The sequence below is a fragment of the Chelonia mydas genome, chromosome 12 (assembly GCF_015237465.2).
Source record: "Chelonia mydas isolate rCheMyd1 chromosome 12, rCheMyd1.pri.v2, whole genome shotgun sequence".
In the NCBI taxonomy this organism is placed as follows: domain Eukaryota; kingdom Metazoa; phylum Chordata; order Testudines; family Cheloniidae; genus Chelonia; species Chelonia mydas.
This window is the reverse complement of record NC_051252.2, coordinates 10,996,485-11,015,104: the sequence shown is the minus strand read 5'-3', so window position 1 is coordinate 11,015,104 and position 18,620 is coordinate 10,996,485. Positions and strand designations below refer to the sequence as shown.

The following is an 18,620-nucleotide window of genomic DNA, read 5'->3' as shown; positions in this document are numbered from 1 at the left end:
TGCCCTTTCCTGGCCAGCTCCAATTATTGCTTTTACAAGATAAGCTTAACCAATTCTTGGCAAAGATGAAATTTCTACTACCAAGTGTAAAGAAGTTGCAGGAGGCCAGAACCTCAGCTGGTGTGAACTAGCATAGCTTCAGAATTATACAGTTGCGTACATATCCCATTGACTGCTCTGCGGAACCACAACCCCAATGAAGTTCCTCCAGGCATCTGTATTTCCCCTCCACCTCTTTTCTATTGTAGAATCTGCCAATTGCTGAAGATACATACAACAGCTCAGGAGGAGGAATTAAGATGTTTTCAGGAACAAATGGGTGAAGTTATATACACATTAGTCATTGTCATCATCAGGTGATTATTTGCCTGCCACAGTAGCTTTGCTAGTATTGTAATGTCTAATGTCAAGCAACCACAACTGGAAGCCCTGCATGATCTCAATTTCACTCCTTCCTGCAAGTCACACATGGTCCCCAAAATTTTCTTCTCTAATATAATAGGAGACACTGGGTCACCTTTTCCATTATCCCTATGCAGAAACAGCCACTCACCCCCCCCACCCCCCATTTTCCTCCCTGTGGAGGTGAAAATGCTTCAGTGCACCTGTGCAAGAAACATATATTGAGGTCACCCACTACTAATTTTGTTCAAATGCCTCCACATATATTCCAGCCCTAGCTGCAGGAAGGGAAGGAGAGTTGAAGTAGTTCAGCAACAGGAGAATCCCCTGTAGTTAGTTCTGGGTAGAGGCCGAAGGGTTTGCCATCAGTGAGAAACCCTCCCTTTGGAGGATAACTAATTTGTCAGCCCCTCTCTCAACATCCCTAGAAAATTATTTGGAAGAGAAGTGGTCACGTGAGCTGGCAGGAGGAGAGGAGGGAGGCAGGAATAGAAGGAAGAAATAAGGATAGAGCCTTAGAACATGAGGTCCGGATCACTCTTATCTTTACCCAGATGTCTAGGTTTGTTACCTCTGAAGTTGAGTTTCAGGTAGAAGATTTGAAATGTGTTGAGGAATGTGTTGCTAGCAGAGGAAAGGCTTCCCTCCCTGGTGCACAGACCATGGGAATTACTGTATGTTGCCTCTACCCACTTCAAACGCCTTTTCTTAGCACCCAAAACAGCCAGTTCAGTCTACTAGATGAATCCTATCATTCTTTCCTGTTTGTTCCAGGACAGGTGGTCACCATGTGTTCAAAATCCCATTGCATACACTAAAAATCACACCACATAGGTCCTAGATTAAGTTTTATTGTCAGCACTTATTAACCAATACATCTTTTGATTGGTTAATGGGAAGGGCAATATATTCAATTGGACATTGCAGCTCTCAGTGCAGACTTCAGCTGCTGTGCCCCAAGGTGAGCTTGTCGAACAGGTACTCTCCCATGCCGTTCTGGGGTGCTCCCAGGCGCTTCAGGTTGGTGAGGTGGTCTCCCAGCTGCTTGATGGCCTTCACCTGCTCCTCCAGGTACTCAGACTCCACGAAGTCACAGAGCTGCAGAAAGTGACAACAGGAAGACTCATTCTAGCTCCTATGTGCTTAGTAGAGAGATGGCTGACTACTTGACATTTAGTCTCACAGATCTTAACTTACTAACTGTACATGCTATGTATGAGCTGGCAGAGTGAGTGACCTGGAGTATCCTGGGACTAGGAAGAAAGGTTGCTCTTCCTTAAAGTTTGAAACATAAAAGGTGTAACACCTCAATGGCAGTTTACATGGAATCAGATCCCCTACATCCACCCCAAGTCATCATTAAACAATACATACAATGGAGAAGTATTAGAGGATTTCATACTGGTGATAGTTAGTCTTTGAATTCAACCAGGAACATTCTGTACAATGTAGGCAGGAAATATCCTAGAGTGTGTCACTCATTTATTGCATGGCAGGAGGTTAAGATCACTGTAAAGGACATGGGTACAGACATTACACTATTTCTAAATATATGTTTTGCTACCTCCCATTTTAGTTCTCCATGCTCATCTTTCTGCTGGTTTTATACTGCATTGACTTTTACATGTTTGCCCCCTCAATTTAGGGCTCTCCATTTAGCTAGCCATTGCCTTTTTCAAGAGGGCTCCCCTCCTGTTATTCCTGTCCAGCTAGATCCAGGAACTCCTTGGGCCACTTTCACTCTAATGAGGAACAACTGTGACTATGAGAGAATGTTTCGCAGTAGCTAGAGCCTATCCATGAGAATTGCTGGCCATTGATATTTTGCTGCTTAATTCAGAAAGGATTTATTTCAGGGCTCAAACTGAAGTAAGTAAAGAGGCGGCAAACACTGCTACATATAGTGGCATGAACTAGGCCCTCACTTAGGGGCTAAAGCCACCCTTTCAATCTGCTACACGTATTGGGGTGGGAATTAATATGGGGTTATTAGTGCCCCTCTATGGTCTCAAAGGAGGGAGGGAAAATAGCTTCCAGCTCTACAGAAGCTATTTTAGAAGTTGGAGTAGAAAGTGAAGGAAGAAAACTAGGGAACTTAAACACTTCATTCTGGCCACACAGTGTATCAGAATGGGAGAGAAGACAAAAAAAAATGTTTGAAATAAAGTGGTTCAGAAGCTAAAAAGATAAGATTTGACAACTTCAAAACTAACTGTTGTAACTTTCCTGGAAAAAAGTGTCCCTTTACCAAAGCCCTGTTTTTCCCCCAAACCAGGAAGATATTTTTGATCCGAGTTTCCATTAACTTCCATTCTGAACTTTGCTGACTGCAGCCCCCCTTTCTCCTGCCAACTTATACTCACATGAGGATCATTCTGCTCTGTAGCCACCTTGTGCAGGTCCAGCAGGGCGTGGTTCAAGGTCTTCTCCAGCTGCAGAGCATGCTGCAGGGCCTCCAGGCTGTTCCCCCACTTGTCCCGCTCTGGCTTCTGTTAAATAGCCACCAAGAAGGTTAGTCACAACCCATACCTGCTCTAGCTCTGGGAACTTTTAGGCCCTAGTGAGGAAATCTGCCCTGCTGCTCTTCTTTTCTCTAGTATTGTTATGGCCAGTATGCCAATAGTCCCTTTGCAACGTAGGTCATTATTCCCTTTGCTACTAGAAGTCAGCATCAATACTGCAACTCTGAAAGAGGCACATTTTATGTGATTTCAAGACATTTATAGCTAATTGAGCTCACCCACTAGGACAGGTTAGTACTAAGGAGCAGCTCTCCAAGCTTATTCCCTCACTATGCCTCTCATGCCTGGGGCTAGATAGAAGAGGGATCACAAGCATTCTAGTCCCCAGTCCATAGGTTACACCCTGCATAGTAAGCAGGGAGAGCCCATCACCTACCTGACTTGATAGAGTGTGTCCATCTATGGGAAGTTGTTACACAAAGCAGAAGTGTATGATGCCAAGCAGAATTTGAACCTTTTCCCTACAATACAGCAGCTTTGAGTTCAGTAGTCCCTCCCCAGAGCATCTTATAGATCAGAGACTACACTGAAGAGACGGTGTTCCCCACTCCCTCACCTCTACGTCCTGCAGGACAATGCGTCCCCCTCGCTTGTTCTGGTATTGCAGGAACTTCTCTGCATGCTCCTTGTGCTCATAGGACTGCTCCATCAGGAACTGAGCAATGTGCCTCAGGGCCACATCATCACGGTCAAAGTAGCAAGACTGGGAAGAAGTACAAGATTGATACACCCAGCCAGGCAATGAGATATTAAAGATCTTTGCTAGTGTAGAACTCAGTCCATAAATGCCACATACATGTGTAATCCAATAGCAGTAGTATAGGGTTAGCAGAGTTTTAGTCCCACCTCTGAAGCATTCTCTATTGTACTCTCAGATTTCCCTAAGGCTCTTGTTCAACTCCATCTCTGCCAAAGCAACCAGGTGAGTTACTACAGTCTCTGAGTAAGCATTTATAATTCTATAATCAAGAAGCCTCAGCTACCTCAAAAAAGTTTCACAGGACTTTGTTGTAGTATTTGAAGTAACAGTTGAAGCAGAAAACAAAAAAAAGTTCTTAAGAAAGCCTCTGACTCACCATGGACGTGAAGACATAGCTAGCACGCAGCTCCAAATTCACAATACAGTTGATAGCAGCCTCACCCTCCCGGTGGAAGTTCTGGCGTACCTGAGACTCCATTACAGCACTTCACAGAAGAAAGGATAACAAGAGCTGAACACTCACCAAGCCCTACCCACACCCTACTGAAATAACCCACCCCAGAGAAGACATAGAAAGTGTTTACCTCACAGCTGGTTTTAATACTGTCTGGAGCATGGTGTGGGTGCGAAGGGTAGCTTCTACCACCCAATGGAAATCCCTTCCCCATCAAGGAACCAATCAGCACAGCATGACTCGGCAATTGGGCATCTGCTGCTCTGAAACAATGTAGAGTTGCTGAGCTTTGTGGATGTTTTCCTCCACTAGCATGGTCAGATCCCTCCCTCCCTGGTGTTTTTGTTTCTACCGACCAGTAGATTTGAGCTACTATGGAGAAAGCAGCAAACAAGTGTGATTCCCCTCAAGCCCCTGCTCTGAAGAGAAGCAGCTGGAATGGGGACTCTGGGGCGATAATGCCTACAGTGCATATGGCTTAATGAGTTCTATGAATTCTGCTTTTGATTGTCAGAGCTTCTTGGATGCCAGAAGCTTTGCATGACACCTGTGATTGTTAGGCTGCCTTGGAGACCCATCTCTTTAGAGCTGTAGCTGAAATCCACTATTATCTCCGAGCACCACAACTAACACAGCAAGTTCCCGTCATTCAGCAGAAGGCTTGTTTCTAATTCTTGATGTTCAGATGGATACTACTATTTAGATGTGCAGTCTGTGACTTGTCTTCATCTTACCCCCAGCAGCATTCACACTAGGATTTAATGCTGCAAGGCAGACAGTCTGTTCACAAGCAAGGAAAGCATGTGCCACTGTCTAAAGCGCACAGCAGTGCATATTATGGGGGAATAAGGTGAATTATAGAGCACACCCACATGCTAACTGCCCCCACCTGGACAGTACTGGAGTGAATAAAAGGTATTTAGTTCACATTAACAATCCTCTTTCAAACAGGACTGTATTCACATCAATTAGGTACCTTTTAGGTCACACTGGCAGCATCCAAACAGGGCAGTTAGCACTCAACACTTTGGGGTGTTCTGAAATTCACACACCCCAGCCTGCACACTGCCGTGCACTTTACAGAAGTCCTGATGCTCTTTTACGTAGAACCACAACAGCCAGAGCTGGGACAGATTTTCCTTATTACCCCACCCCTAATCAGCCAGAACCAGGTAGCCAAAGTTGTTCTTCCAGCTTTTTTTAGCCCCCTGCTCTAACACCCTGCCCAGAGGATGTTTGGGTAGCAGGCTTACTTCTGAAACTCATTATGCCATGAAACATTTCCAGGGCTAATCGTTATCTCACCTTAATACAGGTAAGTAAACCTTGCTGTCAAGATAGGGACACGAAAGCATAGATCACGTTGTCTCATCCGTCACTTTGTGCAAATCAAAAGTATGATATACCTGTGGATGTTTCCTTCAGCGCTAGTCCCTCTGCCACATTGCCGCTACAGTGAGCTTTGAGACACCCGATATAACGGCTTAAGGAACACACATCTTCCCAGTTTTTGATGTGGAACAGGATCAGATTAGTTGAGTCATTCTGGTTTCATTCCTGAAGAGCTAAGTAGACTCACCGATTACAGAACGGGGAAAAAACGCTTATATTGATTATCTGTTAAAGAGTCCAAAGGGCCTAGCCAGAAGAGGTACTGGTCATTCAACTTATGAGGTCACACATTCTGTTCAGGCCAATCCTCTCCTGTTACAGAGGGTGTAGTGGGTCATATCCTGCCGTATGAGCCTGCAGCGCAACCGAATGCTTTGAAAGCTTATTATGAGCCAAGAAGTTGAAGCCTCATCAGGTAAGCTTCTATTGTCTCAGGTGTAGTCATGGCTGCCCCATCCTCTGCTTGGAAACTTCAAGGCCCTTACAACCACTCTGCTTCCCACAACATTTACTTCATCCTTGCCACATGCCAGGCACTGCTCTTATTATTCTCCATTGCTCAGCATTATGCTGATATATTCCCAACAAGCACCCCTTGCATCCCTCTCATGCTGAGACACTAGACTCATGCATTATTTTAACAATGGAAGCTAGTTTACATTTGAGTAGCAAGATTTATTTTTTGATGATAGAGAGATGACAAGTCTCCCCTACATTTATCTCATTATGAATGCTCTAGCAACAGATAAATACTGTCAAAGATAATGGGCTCCTAACCTAAGTTTGGGCTTCTCTTGTTCTTCTAATGTAATTAACACATAAGAATCTGTCTCTGCATCCCAAGCTAACGAACACTGTTTCCACAGAGCTCCTGTCCTTTCCCCATGTCTTATTACTTTGATTGTGAGGACATGGTCCTGAGGTACAGGGCCCAGTTTCCCTCATAAGGGCAGGGAGCCAGCTGAGAGGGTCCAGAAATATCAGAACAAACAAGGGAAGCAGACAGGTGCATGGTCAAGGTTATGTTGCCTTCAATCCCTAGCTTCCTTTTTTGATTCTGTAAGGACATGCAGGAGCATTCAGAATAAAAGTTAAGATGGTGAAGTGCACTGTTACAGGGTAAATCAAGCCACTTAGAGAACTAAGACTTCAGGCTGGTTTTAATGAAGCATTCAGAGTAAAGAAAAAAAATGCATACACTACACATGGAATTTTTACAATTAGATAGGTCTATAAGATGCTGGGTTATTGGCACCAACCTGGAGGTACTGGCAGCTCAGTTCTCACCCCCTGGCTACATTAGTAAGTCTATCACCTCTTTAAACCCACTGTAGTACAGCCAGATTGTGTGGTGGTTTCTCTATTGCAGAGAGTTTCATGATTGCCACTAGGGTGATGTAATCAAGCCCTAATTTCTCCCCTGGCATAATAAGACTTCACAAGTCATGAAATATAGCCTCCAAACACAGATTGTTTCTTATGGGGAAAAGCTCACACTAAGTGGCTTATGTTATTCAAAGACAAGTCCAGGCTCAGGGATTAGAGAATTTTATTCTCAGCATTTAAGGATTTGTCAAACTATTCTTTGCCCTGGATACAAGGTCCCAGGAAAGCATTCTAAGCCTCTGCTGTGCCATTCAGCTGCTCTCCCCCAGGGTGTGTTTGTCAAACAGGTACTCTCCCATGCCATTCTGAGGCACTTCCAGGCGCTTCAGGTTGGTGAGGTGGTCTCCCAGCTGCTTGATGGCCTTCACCTGCTCCTCCAGGTAGTCAGACTCCAGGAAATCACACAGCTGTAGGAGGAGAGAGGATGGTTAGGGTATATGGACTCACTCTTGCTCTCTCGTATGCAGTAGGGCATTTAGTGACCCCCATTTTGGGCATTGTGCCGAGAAATGGTGTTGAAGCAATGAACTATAGGACAGTTCAGAGTCTCTAGTACTGTACATGGTGTAGAAGCCACTGTACAGGTAGAAATAGCTAGAGAACAGGGCTGTTGGTAATGAGATTAAGATTATCTCAAATTTCATGTGCAGTAAATGGTCCATGTCACTTGAGAATGGGGGTATTCACTATTGACCAGGGTATGAAAACCCTATAGTTGCAGAAATTCAGAAGCTAGCGCAGCTTCTCATCAACCTGGCATTTTCCCCTGGGGTTGGGAAGGGCTAGAGAGGCCCTTTAAGGAGTAGTTTTCAAGGGCCACAAAGGGCAGGTAAGCACCTTACCCTCTCCATGTTTAAGAAGTCTCCCCTTTATACACAGGACTAGCAAGAACAAATCTTTCTGTGCTGCAATATTTGACATGCCACTCATTGTCTTTTACACATTGAGTGGTGAGGGCAGGAGCACATGCTGTATTCCAAGCCAGAGGGTATGTGCACATGATTCTCCTGACCATACTCAGGTGAAGGTCATTTCTCCCCTGGGCAGCTTTTACAGGTTCAAAGCCTGGCTACTTTGTGCCCAAGGTAGGAAATGAAACATTCTGAGAACGTATGATGTTGGATCTATGCATTGCTACCTACCACAAACATCCCTAGTTTCAGGGCTGCTTCAGATGGAGAAGCAACCCCCCCCCCCCCCACACACACACACACACACACACACACACTTCCACCCCAACCTCTGTCAAAGCAGCACTGCGTGTAGTTACTGCCTTCACTCTCTCCACTACCACACTCACGTGGGGGTCATTTTTCTCAGTAGCCAGCTTGTGCAGGTCCAGCAGGGCCTGGTTCAGAGTCTTCTCCAGCTGCAGGGCGCACTGCAGGGCCTCCAGGCTGTTCCCCCACTCATCCCGCTCTGGCTTCTGTTGGAGAACAAAACACCTCAGAGTGCTCACTGTAGAGCTGTAGTTTCACAACCAAGGCAGCTTTCCACCCCACCGCTAACAGCACTAGGCATCCCTGGATTTTCATGTTCTATAAATACAACACAAAGTTGTTGCTTGTGAAGTGAGGGAGTAGATGGTCAGGTCACAGGTAAGCAAGCCTGTTCTGTGCTTTTAGCCAACACAGGCTCATGTATATCAGCCCATGTCAATACTCACCCTTTACCATAAGATGGCCAAGGTCTGGTGCTCCTGAACCATGCAACTCTCCCTAATTTGCTACAGGGTTCATTCTTAGAAATGCCTGAGCAAGGCCTATCGCTTACTCCTAGAGAAGAGAATTAGTACTACACCCCAAGCACAGCTACTAACCCCATTCTCTGAAGTCCAGTTTATGGGAGCCCTTCTAGGGACACAATGTTACTTACCTTGATGTCCTGCAGGACAATGAGCCCCCCTCGCTTATTCTGATATTTCAGGAGTTTCTCAGCATGCTCCCTCTCCTCATGGGACTGCTCTTTCAAGAACTCAGCCATATGCCTCAGGGCCACAGCATCACAGTCAAAGTAGTAGGACTGAAGAATAGCAAATGCAACGTTTACTGACTTGGGCTAGAGACAGAAGATTCTGACATTTTATTTGGACTAGAATAGCAACCTAGAGACCCTAACCTCGGTTTTCAGCCCACTGTGTTGGAAGGCACTGTACTTGGCAAGAAACATTCTTTGAGCTCCAGGCTGTGCAGTCAAGGAGCATTCATCCCCTTTGATGAACAGGGAATGGAAACAGAGTGAAACTAGGTGGCAGGCCAGAGATCACAGGGGAGCTTAGGGTAGAGCTAGGAATCAAAGCCAGACTTGCTGAGTCCCACTCAGATAGCTGTATTAAGTTCCCTGCATTCAATCCTGCAATAAACTCTCTAAATGACATCATTCTGCAGACAACACTTTAGTCTTTCCATAGTCAACTCAGATTTATACAGATAGGGCTCTGTAGCCCCACAAACTACATACTATCCTCAACTGGAATTCATTAGAAATTAGGACTTGGAAAGTAGACTTAGAAAAGAAAAAGGAAAAGCCTTTTAGAAAAAGAAGCCTCTCTCTCTTAGAGCATAATGAGACAAGAATGTGTGTTTATTAAAAAAAAAAAAATCACCACACATTTACCATGGACAGGTAGACATAGCTAGCGTACAGCTCCATATTCACCATGCGGTTCACAGCAGCCTCACACTCAGCATGGAAGTTCTGACGCACTTGGGACTCCATTTCTAAATCTATCAGATCTAGCCCTAATTAACAATAACAAATATCAATAGATCCCACTCTGTTCAAACACTGCTAGCACAAGCACACAGCCTAGAAACAGAATTTTTCTCTTAGCACAGCTGATATAAATACTGCTCAGAGGAGGCTTTACTGTGATTTACAGGTACTACTGCCCAATGGAAGTTCCCTTCCTCCCCAAGACACCAATCAGCATGGTAGGTGTGACCCTCACAGAATTTGCACTGGTGAGTGGCTGGCTCACCAACATGAACTCTCCTGTTGCCATTATACCCCCTGGAGGAAAAAGGAGGAAATATGAGAATTTGGGGGGGAGGGATAGCTCAATGGTTTGAGCATTGGCCTACTAAACCCAGGGTTGTGAGTTCAATCCTTGAGGGGGCCATTTGGGATCTGGGGCAAAAATTGGGGATTGGTCCTGCTTTGAGCAGGGGATTGGACTAGATGACCTCCTGAGGTCCCTTCCAACCCTGATACTCTATGATTCTATATAGAGACTCCCAGAACAGCATATTCAGCCCATTTGCTGGTTCTTGATCAATCCTCTCCAGTGGAAAGAAGGTGCAGAAAGAGGAAGTGACGCAATGATACCTGGTGGGTTCAAGCTCCCATGTTGACCTTGTGAGAGATATCGGAGCTGTTTAATCACTAGAAGCATGGCCTGGCATATCTGTAGCTGGAGTTACTTCTTGATGCATTCCAGAATCCCAGGGTCTGTTAGGACAGAAAGTGCAGCATGGACATTTCATGATAAACGGGGACTGTGACATAGAAACAATGGGAAGAATCGGCACAGATACGATTCCCATCTCTGTCTGTCTTTCAGGTTCCATAGCCAATCTCACATACCCCAAACCCATGTGATTCATGCCAGTCAGTCAATGACATCTTCTGCTTTCCATTCTTCTACCCCTTGAAACAAACATTTGTGTATAAGAAAACAGATTTGATCCAAAATTCATAGCAATCACAGGCAAAAGCACAGAAAGAGAAAACACTAAACCATCCACGTCCATATACAAGCAGCCCCATTACTGTAAGGTGGTTCATAGTTCATAGTTCATTTTCTAATCTTGCATATGTGGCTGCATATTTAATAGCTGGCATGAGGGTAATACTTTTATTCAGACTCTCTTCAGTAAAGGACCAATGTTTACTTTTCTTCAGACAAGCTATGCCTATCTAGTCTCAGCTATGAGTGAGTTATTTAAAGGTCATTTAGGCAGTGTTGTCCTGTTACGTTCCAGGAAGTGGGTTAGGTCGTGTTGCGTTAAGCTGACAGGAATCTTCATCTCATCCCAGGCTTTTTGACCAGCTTTTCAAACTTCTGTGATTGTGCAACTATCCTGTCTAGCGCTGGAGAATATGGAGTTCATATTCTTTATTCCCCTCTGAAAGGGAACAGCTTCTCATTGCTCCAGGGAGCAAGTCCAGCGGAAGCATCTGCCACGATACAGGCTGGACGGGCAGTGGGAGCAAATGTCCAAGCACTGGCTGATAGGAAACCTCCCTGGAGTTCCCATCCACTTTATTTATACATAGAATCATAGAATATCAGGGTTGGAAGGGACCTCAGGAGGTCATCTAGTCCAACCCCCCTGCTCAAAGCAGGACCAATCCCCCAATTTTTGCCCCAAATCCCTAAATAGCCCCCTCAAGGATTGAACTCACAACCATGGGTTTAGCAGGCCAATGTTCAAACCACTGAGCTATCCCTCCATGATATATGGACATGATATAAAGCCATCATGGCAGAAACACAGATGTGATATACAAAAGCAAGTTACTCCCAGTAGTGCTTGGAAGAGTTGCTTTGCCCCGGGAGTCAGGACACAGTGGGGGGTAACATCTTTTCTGCAGTGCAGTGCCAGAAAGTACAATCATCTAAGGAGGCTCCATGGCAGATTTTTTTAAAGCTGAGTTTTCTTTGTGTAACTTAATGTACACATTGAAATTGCTGGATGCATTTGGGCTGCATGGCCAGAACTGTTATGAAGTACCTTGTGTCCCCTCTAGCACCTCAGGGATGCCGTGAGCAGTACTTTTCCCACCAGCCCCAGCAAGGTCGGAGAGTTGGACCTTAGCTCGGGAAGAGCGGGAGGGCCCACAGAAGAGAGAGATAGGGCTTCAGCAACAAGTGGAAAAAGAAACTGAGAAGGCAGGGTGCCGCAGTTCAGGGTAATGGCACCGGTGTTCCCCCTTTGTGGTCCAGCAAGGGCACCTGCTCTCAGGCTTCCAGCTCCCCAGACTTTGCCTTTCTTGGGTGGAGAGTTGCATCCCTCTCCCTGTTCACTGGGGTATTTCCAGGCTGAACAGTTCCCCATCTTCACTGTGTAGTCCCAGCAAGACAAGTCTTCCTCAGCAGACCCATTTGCTTTTTCTTTCAGAAACTAACAAGGTAACTGCCCACAATTAAGCTACCACACAGCTCTTTCTACACAAGCTTATTTATTCTTATAGAAAAAACATTAGCGAAAACAGTAAATTAAAAGAAACCACACTCATGTTACTAACCTTATTTGATTGCCCACACACACAATGCAGAAGGACCCTGGTCAGTGTCAGCTCTTCCAACCCTTCCCTGAGGATTGCGTCCCTCCATGGACCGGGCTCTGTGTATTTACTGCATTAGAATGAAGCAGTTTAAACGCAGGGTATTTATCTCACTGTCTTTTCTTGGTCTGCTGGGCTCTAGAGAATCTAGCGTGAAGCTTTGCAGAAAGGATGAAGAGATAATCCTCTGGAGAATGGATCCCTCCCCAGGCCAAAGCTGCAAATGGCTGATAACTGGAGAAATTATATTAGCACTTCCCCCTCCCCCCTTCCTTTTAGAGATGGTACATAAAATCAAACCCTACTATGTGAACCTTTGCTTTTTTAATACAATGAACTCCAGTGCTGTCCAGCTGAATTCAATAAGGTTCGTCCAAGATTTAGCCATGTGTCATAGGGGTCTCTTCTACTACATAAAATTAGCATCAGTCCACCATTACCCTCATACCCTGCTATAGCTGCAGTTATTCTGGAGAGTATGATAGGCAAGAGAATATGAAGAAGAATCTAGATATTAGAATAGAGTGTGACAGGGCTATTCATGCCATCTAGCAGAATTAGGTGTTGTTCTTGGTTAGATGTGCCCTGCCCCTTCAAGTTAGTTGTCTGGGATGCTAGAGTAGGGCTAAAGCAGCTTCAGAGTCCTTTTGGAGGCAGACAGAAAGATGCTGTAGAATAGAGACCACTTCATTGCTTTTCATGGAGTTACAGTTTGACTGAATTTGAACCACTGGACAGAATTTGAATCACCTGCCACCCCTTTGATATTTTATTTCTTCACTGATTGATACCAGCTAAAATAGAGCTGTGGAAGGTGTTTCATTCATCTCTATATTTGTTTCCCTGCTGTGTATGACAAGTCACAGATGAGCTAATCTCACTCCTCCAACCCTCCCCACCTCATAATCTGACCCAGCCTCTGCCCCCTTGCACTGAGTAGGACCACCTAGGGCTTCCTTTGTCCCCCTCCCAAAAAGAAGAGGTAGATCCTTCAGGTACAAGCTTGGGACAGTTTAATACCAATTGCCAGTTCAAAGGAACAGCTTAACCCAGGAGTATGGAATGTGGGCTGTATACATCACACCCTTCCAATAATATCCTCTTCCCCATGCTCAGTTTAGTATTTTCCCATACAGTAAATCATTTTTCAGAGATTCCATACTAGTAAATCATTTGTCAGAGACTCCGTTGAAACAGCACCACAGAGATGATATATTGTAGCTTATTCTCAGCATTGGATAGTCATTCATACTGAGTTTATATTCTGGATAACAATTTCCAATCTGCAGTTCAGCTGCTCTCAGGTGCCAAACTGGTACTCTCCCATGTTGTTCTGGGACACTTCCAGGTGCTTCAGGTTGGTGACGTGGTCTCTCAGCTGCTTGATGGCCTTCACCTACTCCTGCAGGTAGTCAGACTCCAGGAAGTCACAGAGCTGCAGAAGCCAACAGGATGATTAGGGTGCATTGATTCCAACCTGTTATCAATATGTAGCTCTGTGAAGCTAGTGTTAGACATATCAAGATTGACTTCAGTTGCTCTTTTATCACTGCATGGTGTGAAATCTCTACAAGGGCTCCAAAAACTATAGCACTGGAGTATTTAGATGGAAAAAAAAACAGGGGAATTGGCTTCATAGATTCCTGGACAATAAGTGTCCCATTACCTCTATGTACCTTATTTGAAAGGGAATCAGTCACTCACTGGAGTAGAAGATAAATGACTTCTGCCCACTGAGCTTCCAAGCCAAGAAGCTGGTAGAGTCCCCACTATCAACATGACTATGTCTCAGATCAAGGAGATACTAGTCACTTATTTGTGCACAAGTTGGGAGACAAGCAATGTATCACAGAATCCGGTTTGACATTCCATTTATAACATGCATAAATGCAAGGACAGGAAATCATGTCAGAAAATAACATGGCTTTCAACCCAGGAAACAGAATTCTGGAGAAGACAAGGACTCCTCCCTCCCATACAGGGCAGGGCATTCAATGAAGGAATTGCTCACATTAGTCCTGGCCATACTCACATGAGGGTCATTCTTCTCAATAGCCAGCTTGAGGAGGTCCACTAGGACCTGGTTCACCGCTTCCTCCAGCTGCAGGGCGCATTGCAGAGCCTCTGGGCTGTTCCCCCATTCATCCTGCTCTGGCTTCTGTAATACCAGCCAGGAAAGTGAATAAGGCCCTCAGTCATCTTAGATACTGCATATACTTGCATGGAGTGGAGGAAGGGTTAAGACTGAGTAAAACTCAAGGATGGGGGAAATCCCAAGTCAATCCTCATCCACTCATTTCTGCCAGCACTAGCCTCCCAATATTTAGGAGTTTCCTAGGCTTCTGTTGTTGCTAGTCAGGACGGACTGATAGCCGTATTACTACTTGACCACTAACCCAAAGCCAACAATTCAGAACCTCTGGACATATTTAAGTGGAGCTATTTATATCTTAAGTTCTCTGCTCCACAAACACTTATTACTCTAAGGAGGTAAGCAAGTTAGGTGCCAAGAAAATTATATATGAGCAAGTAGACCAATCATAAGAGAAGGGAAATTCTGAGATAGCTAGCCCACACATTCCCTCCATGCATTGTCTTTTCCTGGTACACAAAGACAAGCCTTCCCTAGAAGCTGCAGTTGTTCACTGGCTTTTTGTTTCTCACACTGATATCCTGCAGGACAATGCATCCCGCTTTCTTGTTCTGGTATGTCAGAAACATCTCTGCGTGCTCCTTCTGCTCATGTGACTGCTCCTTAAGGCACTTGTCCATGTGCCTCAGGGCCACATCATCACGGTCAAAGTATTAGGACTGGGGGAAAACAGTGTAAACAATGTTTACTATCATGGGCTGCAGAGAGAAAGCTTCTACGTGTTAATTACATAGGCCCCTTCCTAAATTAATAGCCCTTTGTATTAGGCACTATTTAGTAAGACAGGTTTCAGAGTAACAGCCGTGTTACTCTGTATTCGCAAAAAGAAAAGGAGTACTTGTGGCACTTTATTAAGAGACAGTGTCTATGCTAAATGGACAGATATCCATTTTACAAGTGGGGTGAATGTTAACAGAAGCAGAGTGAAATTAAATAAGTTGCCCCAACTCACATATCAGCCTATAGAAAGGCACTTGTGTTGGAAGAAGCTGGCAGTTTTATTCAGTATCTCTTTTTTAAAGGACTATGTTTAGTTTTCTGCAAACAAGCCATGCCCATCTAGAGTCAGGTATGAGTGAGTTATTTAAAGATCACATAGACACTGGTGCTTTAGGAAGGTAGAAATCTTCATCTTATCCCAGCCTTCTAGCCCAACCATCCTGGCTTCTGGAACTGCACAGATATTTTCTTTACTGCTAGAGAGTATGAACTCCATATTGTGTATCTCCCTGAGAAGGAACAGCTTCTTATTGAACCATGGAGCAACTCCATCAGGAAACATTATTAGTCCACAGATATACAGGCTGGGTGGGCAGCACAAAGCAATGGCCAAGCCAGGCAGATGGGAATCCCCCTGGGCTTTTCCATTCATTTTGTTTCTATATAAAGTAGCATCATCACAGAAGAAACATGGACATGTAATACAACACAACACAGCATGCTTAGTGGATTTGCCTTGCCCTGAAAGGATTTAAATCTCTGGGTACGTATACACTTTAAGTAGGGTGACCATGTTTCCCAAAGGGAAAACAGGACGCCACATGGGGCTGATCAAGTTGCCGAGAGCAAATGGGACAAATGCCCACTTTTGCCAAAAGAAGTCAGGACATCCAGGACAGGGCTTAAAAAAGGGACTGTCCCAGCCAAAGTGGGACATATGGTCACCCCAAGTCAGCGGTGTGATTCCTAGCTCAAAAAGACACCCTCGCACTAGTTCTCATTGCATAAGCACACTAAATAGAAAGTAGCCACAGCAGGTCAAGCAGCCAGAGTGGCTAGCCACCCCAAGTACATACCTTGTGTCCTGGACATGTACACATTTATAGCAGCTAGTCCTCCCCCTGCACCATTTGCTCTGCTGCAGCTACATTCTATTTTTAACAGGCTAGCTCCAAGAGGTATGTCACCTCAAGCTGTAAATCACACCACCAGCTCCAAGTGGTGGCATACTCGTAGAGGGCACTAGCTCTGCAGGGCGAGTGCCACAAAGTTAGTTTCTCTCAGATCCCATAACAAGAGAAGCCATAGAAGGGCAGTTGTTTTTTTTTAAAAAAAGTTAAGTTTCCCTTGTGTAACATAGTGTGTATATTACAGTTACTAGAAGCATGTGGGTGGCAAGATGAGTTGTGATATGAAGTACATCATGTCTAATACAGCACCTAGAGGATGCTGTAAGCAGAACTTCACTTTCGTTCTTCTCCCACCTAACCCTAAGTAGGGTGACCAGACAGCAAATGTGAAAAATCAGGAGGCGGCGGGGGGGGGAAAAATAGGAGCCTATGTAAGAAAAAGGCCCAAAAAAATCAGGGCTGTCCCTATAAAGGTCAGGACTTCTGTCACCCTAACCCTAAGAGCTAGGAGATTAAGGCTCAAGAATGTGGTACTCTCAGTTGAGGAGGGAGGGCTGCAAGACAAAGATTGGTTGACAAGTAGACTGGGACCTTGTCTACTCAGAGACAAAATTAGTGTGAAGGATGCAGATGCAGGAGTTTAAAGCGTACTAGCTGCTCTGCACTGACTCTCTGCCTGGACTCACGTCACATTAAGTTTATTTAAGTGCTCATGCAGATAAGCCCATTGTTTGTAGCAAGATGGGGTATAAGTCTACCCCACACTAGTATGCCCCACCTCAAGTGTGGGTTGTCCTTATGGCTAGAAACTAGACATGCCCTAGTGCATTTTAATCTACACCCACATTACACAGACCTTACCCCAGACTAAGTGTTCATTTAGACAAGCAGGGTTTGCTTAATACACTTTGTACTAATATAATAGTGTCCACATGGAGAACAAGTGCAAAGTTTCTCATGTACTTTAACTAGTTCAAGCTTCCCTCCACCCCCATATAGTGCAGTCCTTTGATTTATTGCCCCTTTTTCACTCTAGGTTTAGGTTTAAGTTAAGTGTTGCTCTTGGTTAGGCCTCCACTATCCCCCTAGAGTCACTTGTTCCTGTAGGCCCATACATCTCAGCAATAATCTGGGTTTTCAAAACGGCTAAATAGATCACACTTCATTGACTAGTTGAATTACATCATGATGGGAGTCAAACTGACAGAGACTAAGTCAGCTCCCACCCCACCTCCCCTTAGAGATTTCACTGTCTCTCCAGTTTTAGAGACACCAGCTACAGCACAGCCCTGGTTAGGATATTACATGAAGCACAAAACCCATTTCTGTATGATGCAACCTACCACTCACTCCCATCCAGCCTCAGCATATGCTGACCTAACATCTGAGCCTTGTCATAGGTGGACAGGGCTTTCTGCTAGAAGAGCAAAGGGAAAGTTAGATCCTTCAGGCATAAACTTGGGTTAGAGGATGGCACAGTTTGCCATGAAAGAGGTCAGCATCTTTATGCAATTCCTCAGGGGACACTTCACCCATGAGCATAGGATGTCTGAGGAATATCCTTAGACCATGCACTCCTGTACCATCCCCTCCCCACCTGATGATCTGCTCTCAGTTTACTATGTTCATTCCATACTCACCAATTATTTGTCAGCAAGATGCCTGTGGCCTCCTTCATCCCCACCCCAATTCAACAGCACAATACAGACTTTAATGGGTTAGTCAATTTTATTCTCAGACTTTAGATGGTCATTGATACAGCTTCTCTCCTCTGGAAAAGAGCCCAAAGTGGGTAGTTCAGCTGCTCTCCCCCAGGGTGTGCTTATCAAATAGGTACTCTCCCATGCCATTCTGAGGCACTCCCACGCGCTTCAGGTTGGTGAGGTGGTCTCCCAGCTGCTTGATGGCCTTCACCTGCTCCTCCAGGTACTCAGACTCCAGGAAGTCACATAACTGCAGAAGCAGATAGGAGGTTTAGGGTATTAGATACACTTTTGCTCTCCAATATTCAATACTGTGGATTTAGTGAGCCAGTGGTGGACATACATAGTTACACCAAGAGACGCTTTCACTGCTGGTTAGCGTGAAGCCTCCAGTGCTATGCAGTTTTGAACAGGCCTCCCTGAAGACTGTTTAGATTCTGGGAGTATGGATTTGCTTCACAGGTTTCGGGGCCATGAATCTACTTCACTTGAGCAGATGTGATCACTCATCAGGCACATGGAAGCAAAACTGATTGAACAGAGCTACTGTTACCAGCATGACAATATCGCTAGTAAAAGAGGCTACTCAGTCATTGGTGCACAGATTAGGAGACAGGGCATTAGACAGATATTTGTAGCACATTCCACTTATAACATCAAACTAACAAGAGCAGATATGTATGCAGTTTTCAGATGTGCTTCACTAGAGTACTGCTACCTGGATTGAAAGCCAAGGACTCACCCTCCCACACTGGGCAGCACAAAGCAGA

At 44.9% G+C, this 18,620-nt stretch overlaps 3 protein-coding genes and 1 pseudogene across 5 annotated transcripts in view; all 4 read right to left on the bottom strand.

Moving 5' to 3' along the window:
* Window positions 1–1,237: 1,237 nt before the first annotated feature.
* The window catches only part of LOC102945154 (ferritin heavy chain A), a 19,630-nt gene continuing 2,247 nt past the window's right edge, over window positions 1,238–18,620 (bottom strand). Inside the window, exons 1-5 of one of the 2 annotated variants that reach the window (XM_043526223.1) lie at window positions 4,001–4,202; window positions 3,481–3,627; window positions 3,301–3,385; window positions 2,766–2,891; window positions 1,477–1,500 (exon numbers count right to left, since the gene is read on the bottom strand). In XM_043526223.1, the coding sequence (XP_043382158.1) occupies window positions 2,773–2,891; window positions 3,301–3,385; window positions 3,481–3,627; window positions 4,001–4,102 (453 nt within the window). In that variant the 5' untranslated portion in view covers window positions 4,103–4,202 and the 3' untranslated portion in view covers window positions 1,477–1,500; window positions 2,766–2,772. Of the gene's footprint in view, window positions 1,501–2,765; window positions 2,892–3,300; window positions 3,386–3,480; window positions 3,628–4,000; window positions 4,203–18,620 lie in introns of those variants that run through there. The other variant, XM_007053992.3, reaches the window with a different exon arrangement.
* On the bottom strand, window positions 6,488–9,695 carry LOC102944938 (ferritin heavy chain A). Of its 2 annotated transcripts, none has more exons than XM_043526218.1 (4): window positions 9,473–9,695; window positions 8,732–8,878; window positions 8,097–8,282; window positions 6,488–7,263 (listed from the first exon to the last, which is right to left on the bottom strand). In XM_043526218.1, exons 1-4 carry the CDS (start codon window positions 9,572–9,574, stop codon window positions 7,108–7,110), a joined length of 591 nt encoding a protein of 196 aa, XP_043382153.1. In that variant the 5' UTR covers window positions 9,575–9,695; the 3' UTR covers window positions 6,488–7,107. The 2 variants fall into 2 exon arrangements, with proteins under 2 accessions (XP_043382153.1, XP_007054053.1); XM_007053991.3 differs by having other exon boundaries at window positions 8,157–8,282; window positions 9,473–9,692.
* On the bottom strand, window positions 13,200–14,917 carry LOC102930760 (annotated as a pseudogene).
* Window positions 17,857–18,620, bottom strand: part of LOC102944720 (ferritin heavy chain A) — a 16,611-nt gene continuing 15,847 nt past the window's right edge. The window contains exon 5 of the mRNA XM_007053990.3: window positions 17,857–18,100. Coding sequence (XP_007054052.2) covers window positions 17,945–18,100 — 156 coding nt within the window. The 3' untranslated portion in view covers window positions 17,857–17,944. The remainder of the gene's footprint in view (window positions 18,101–18,620) is intronic.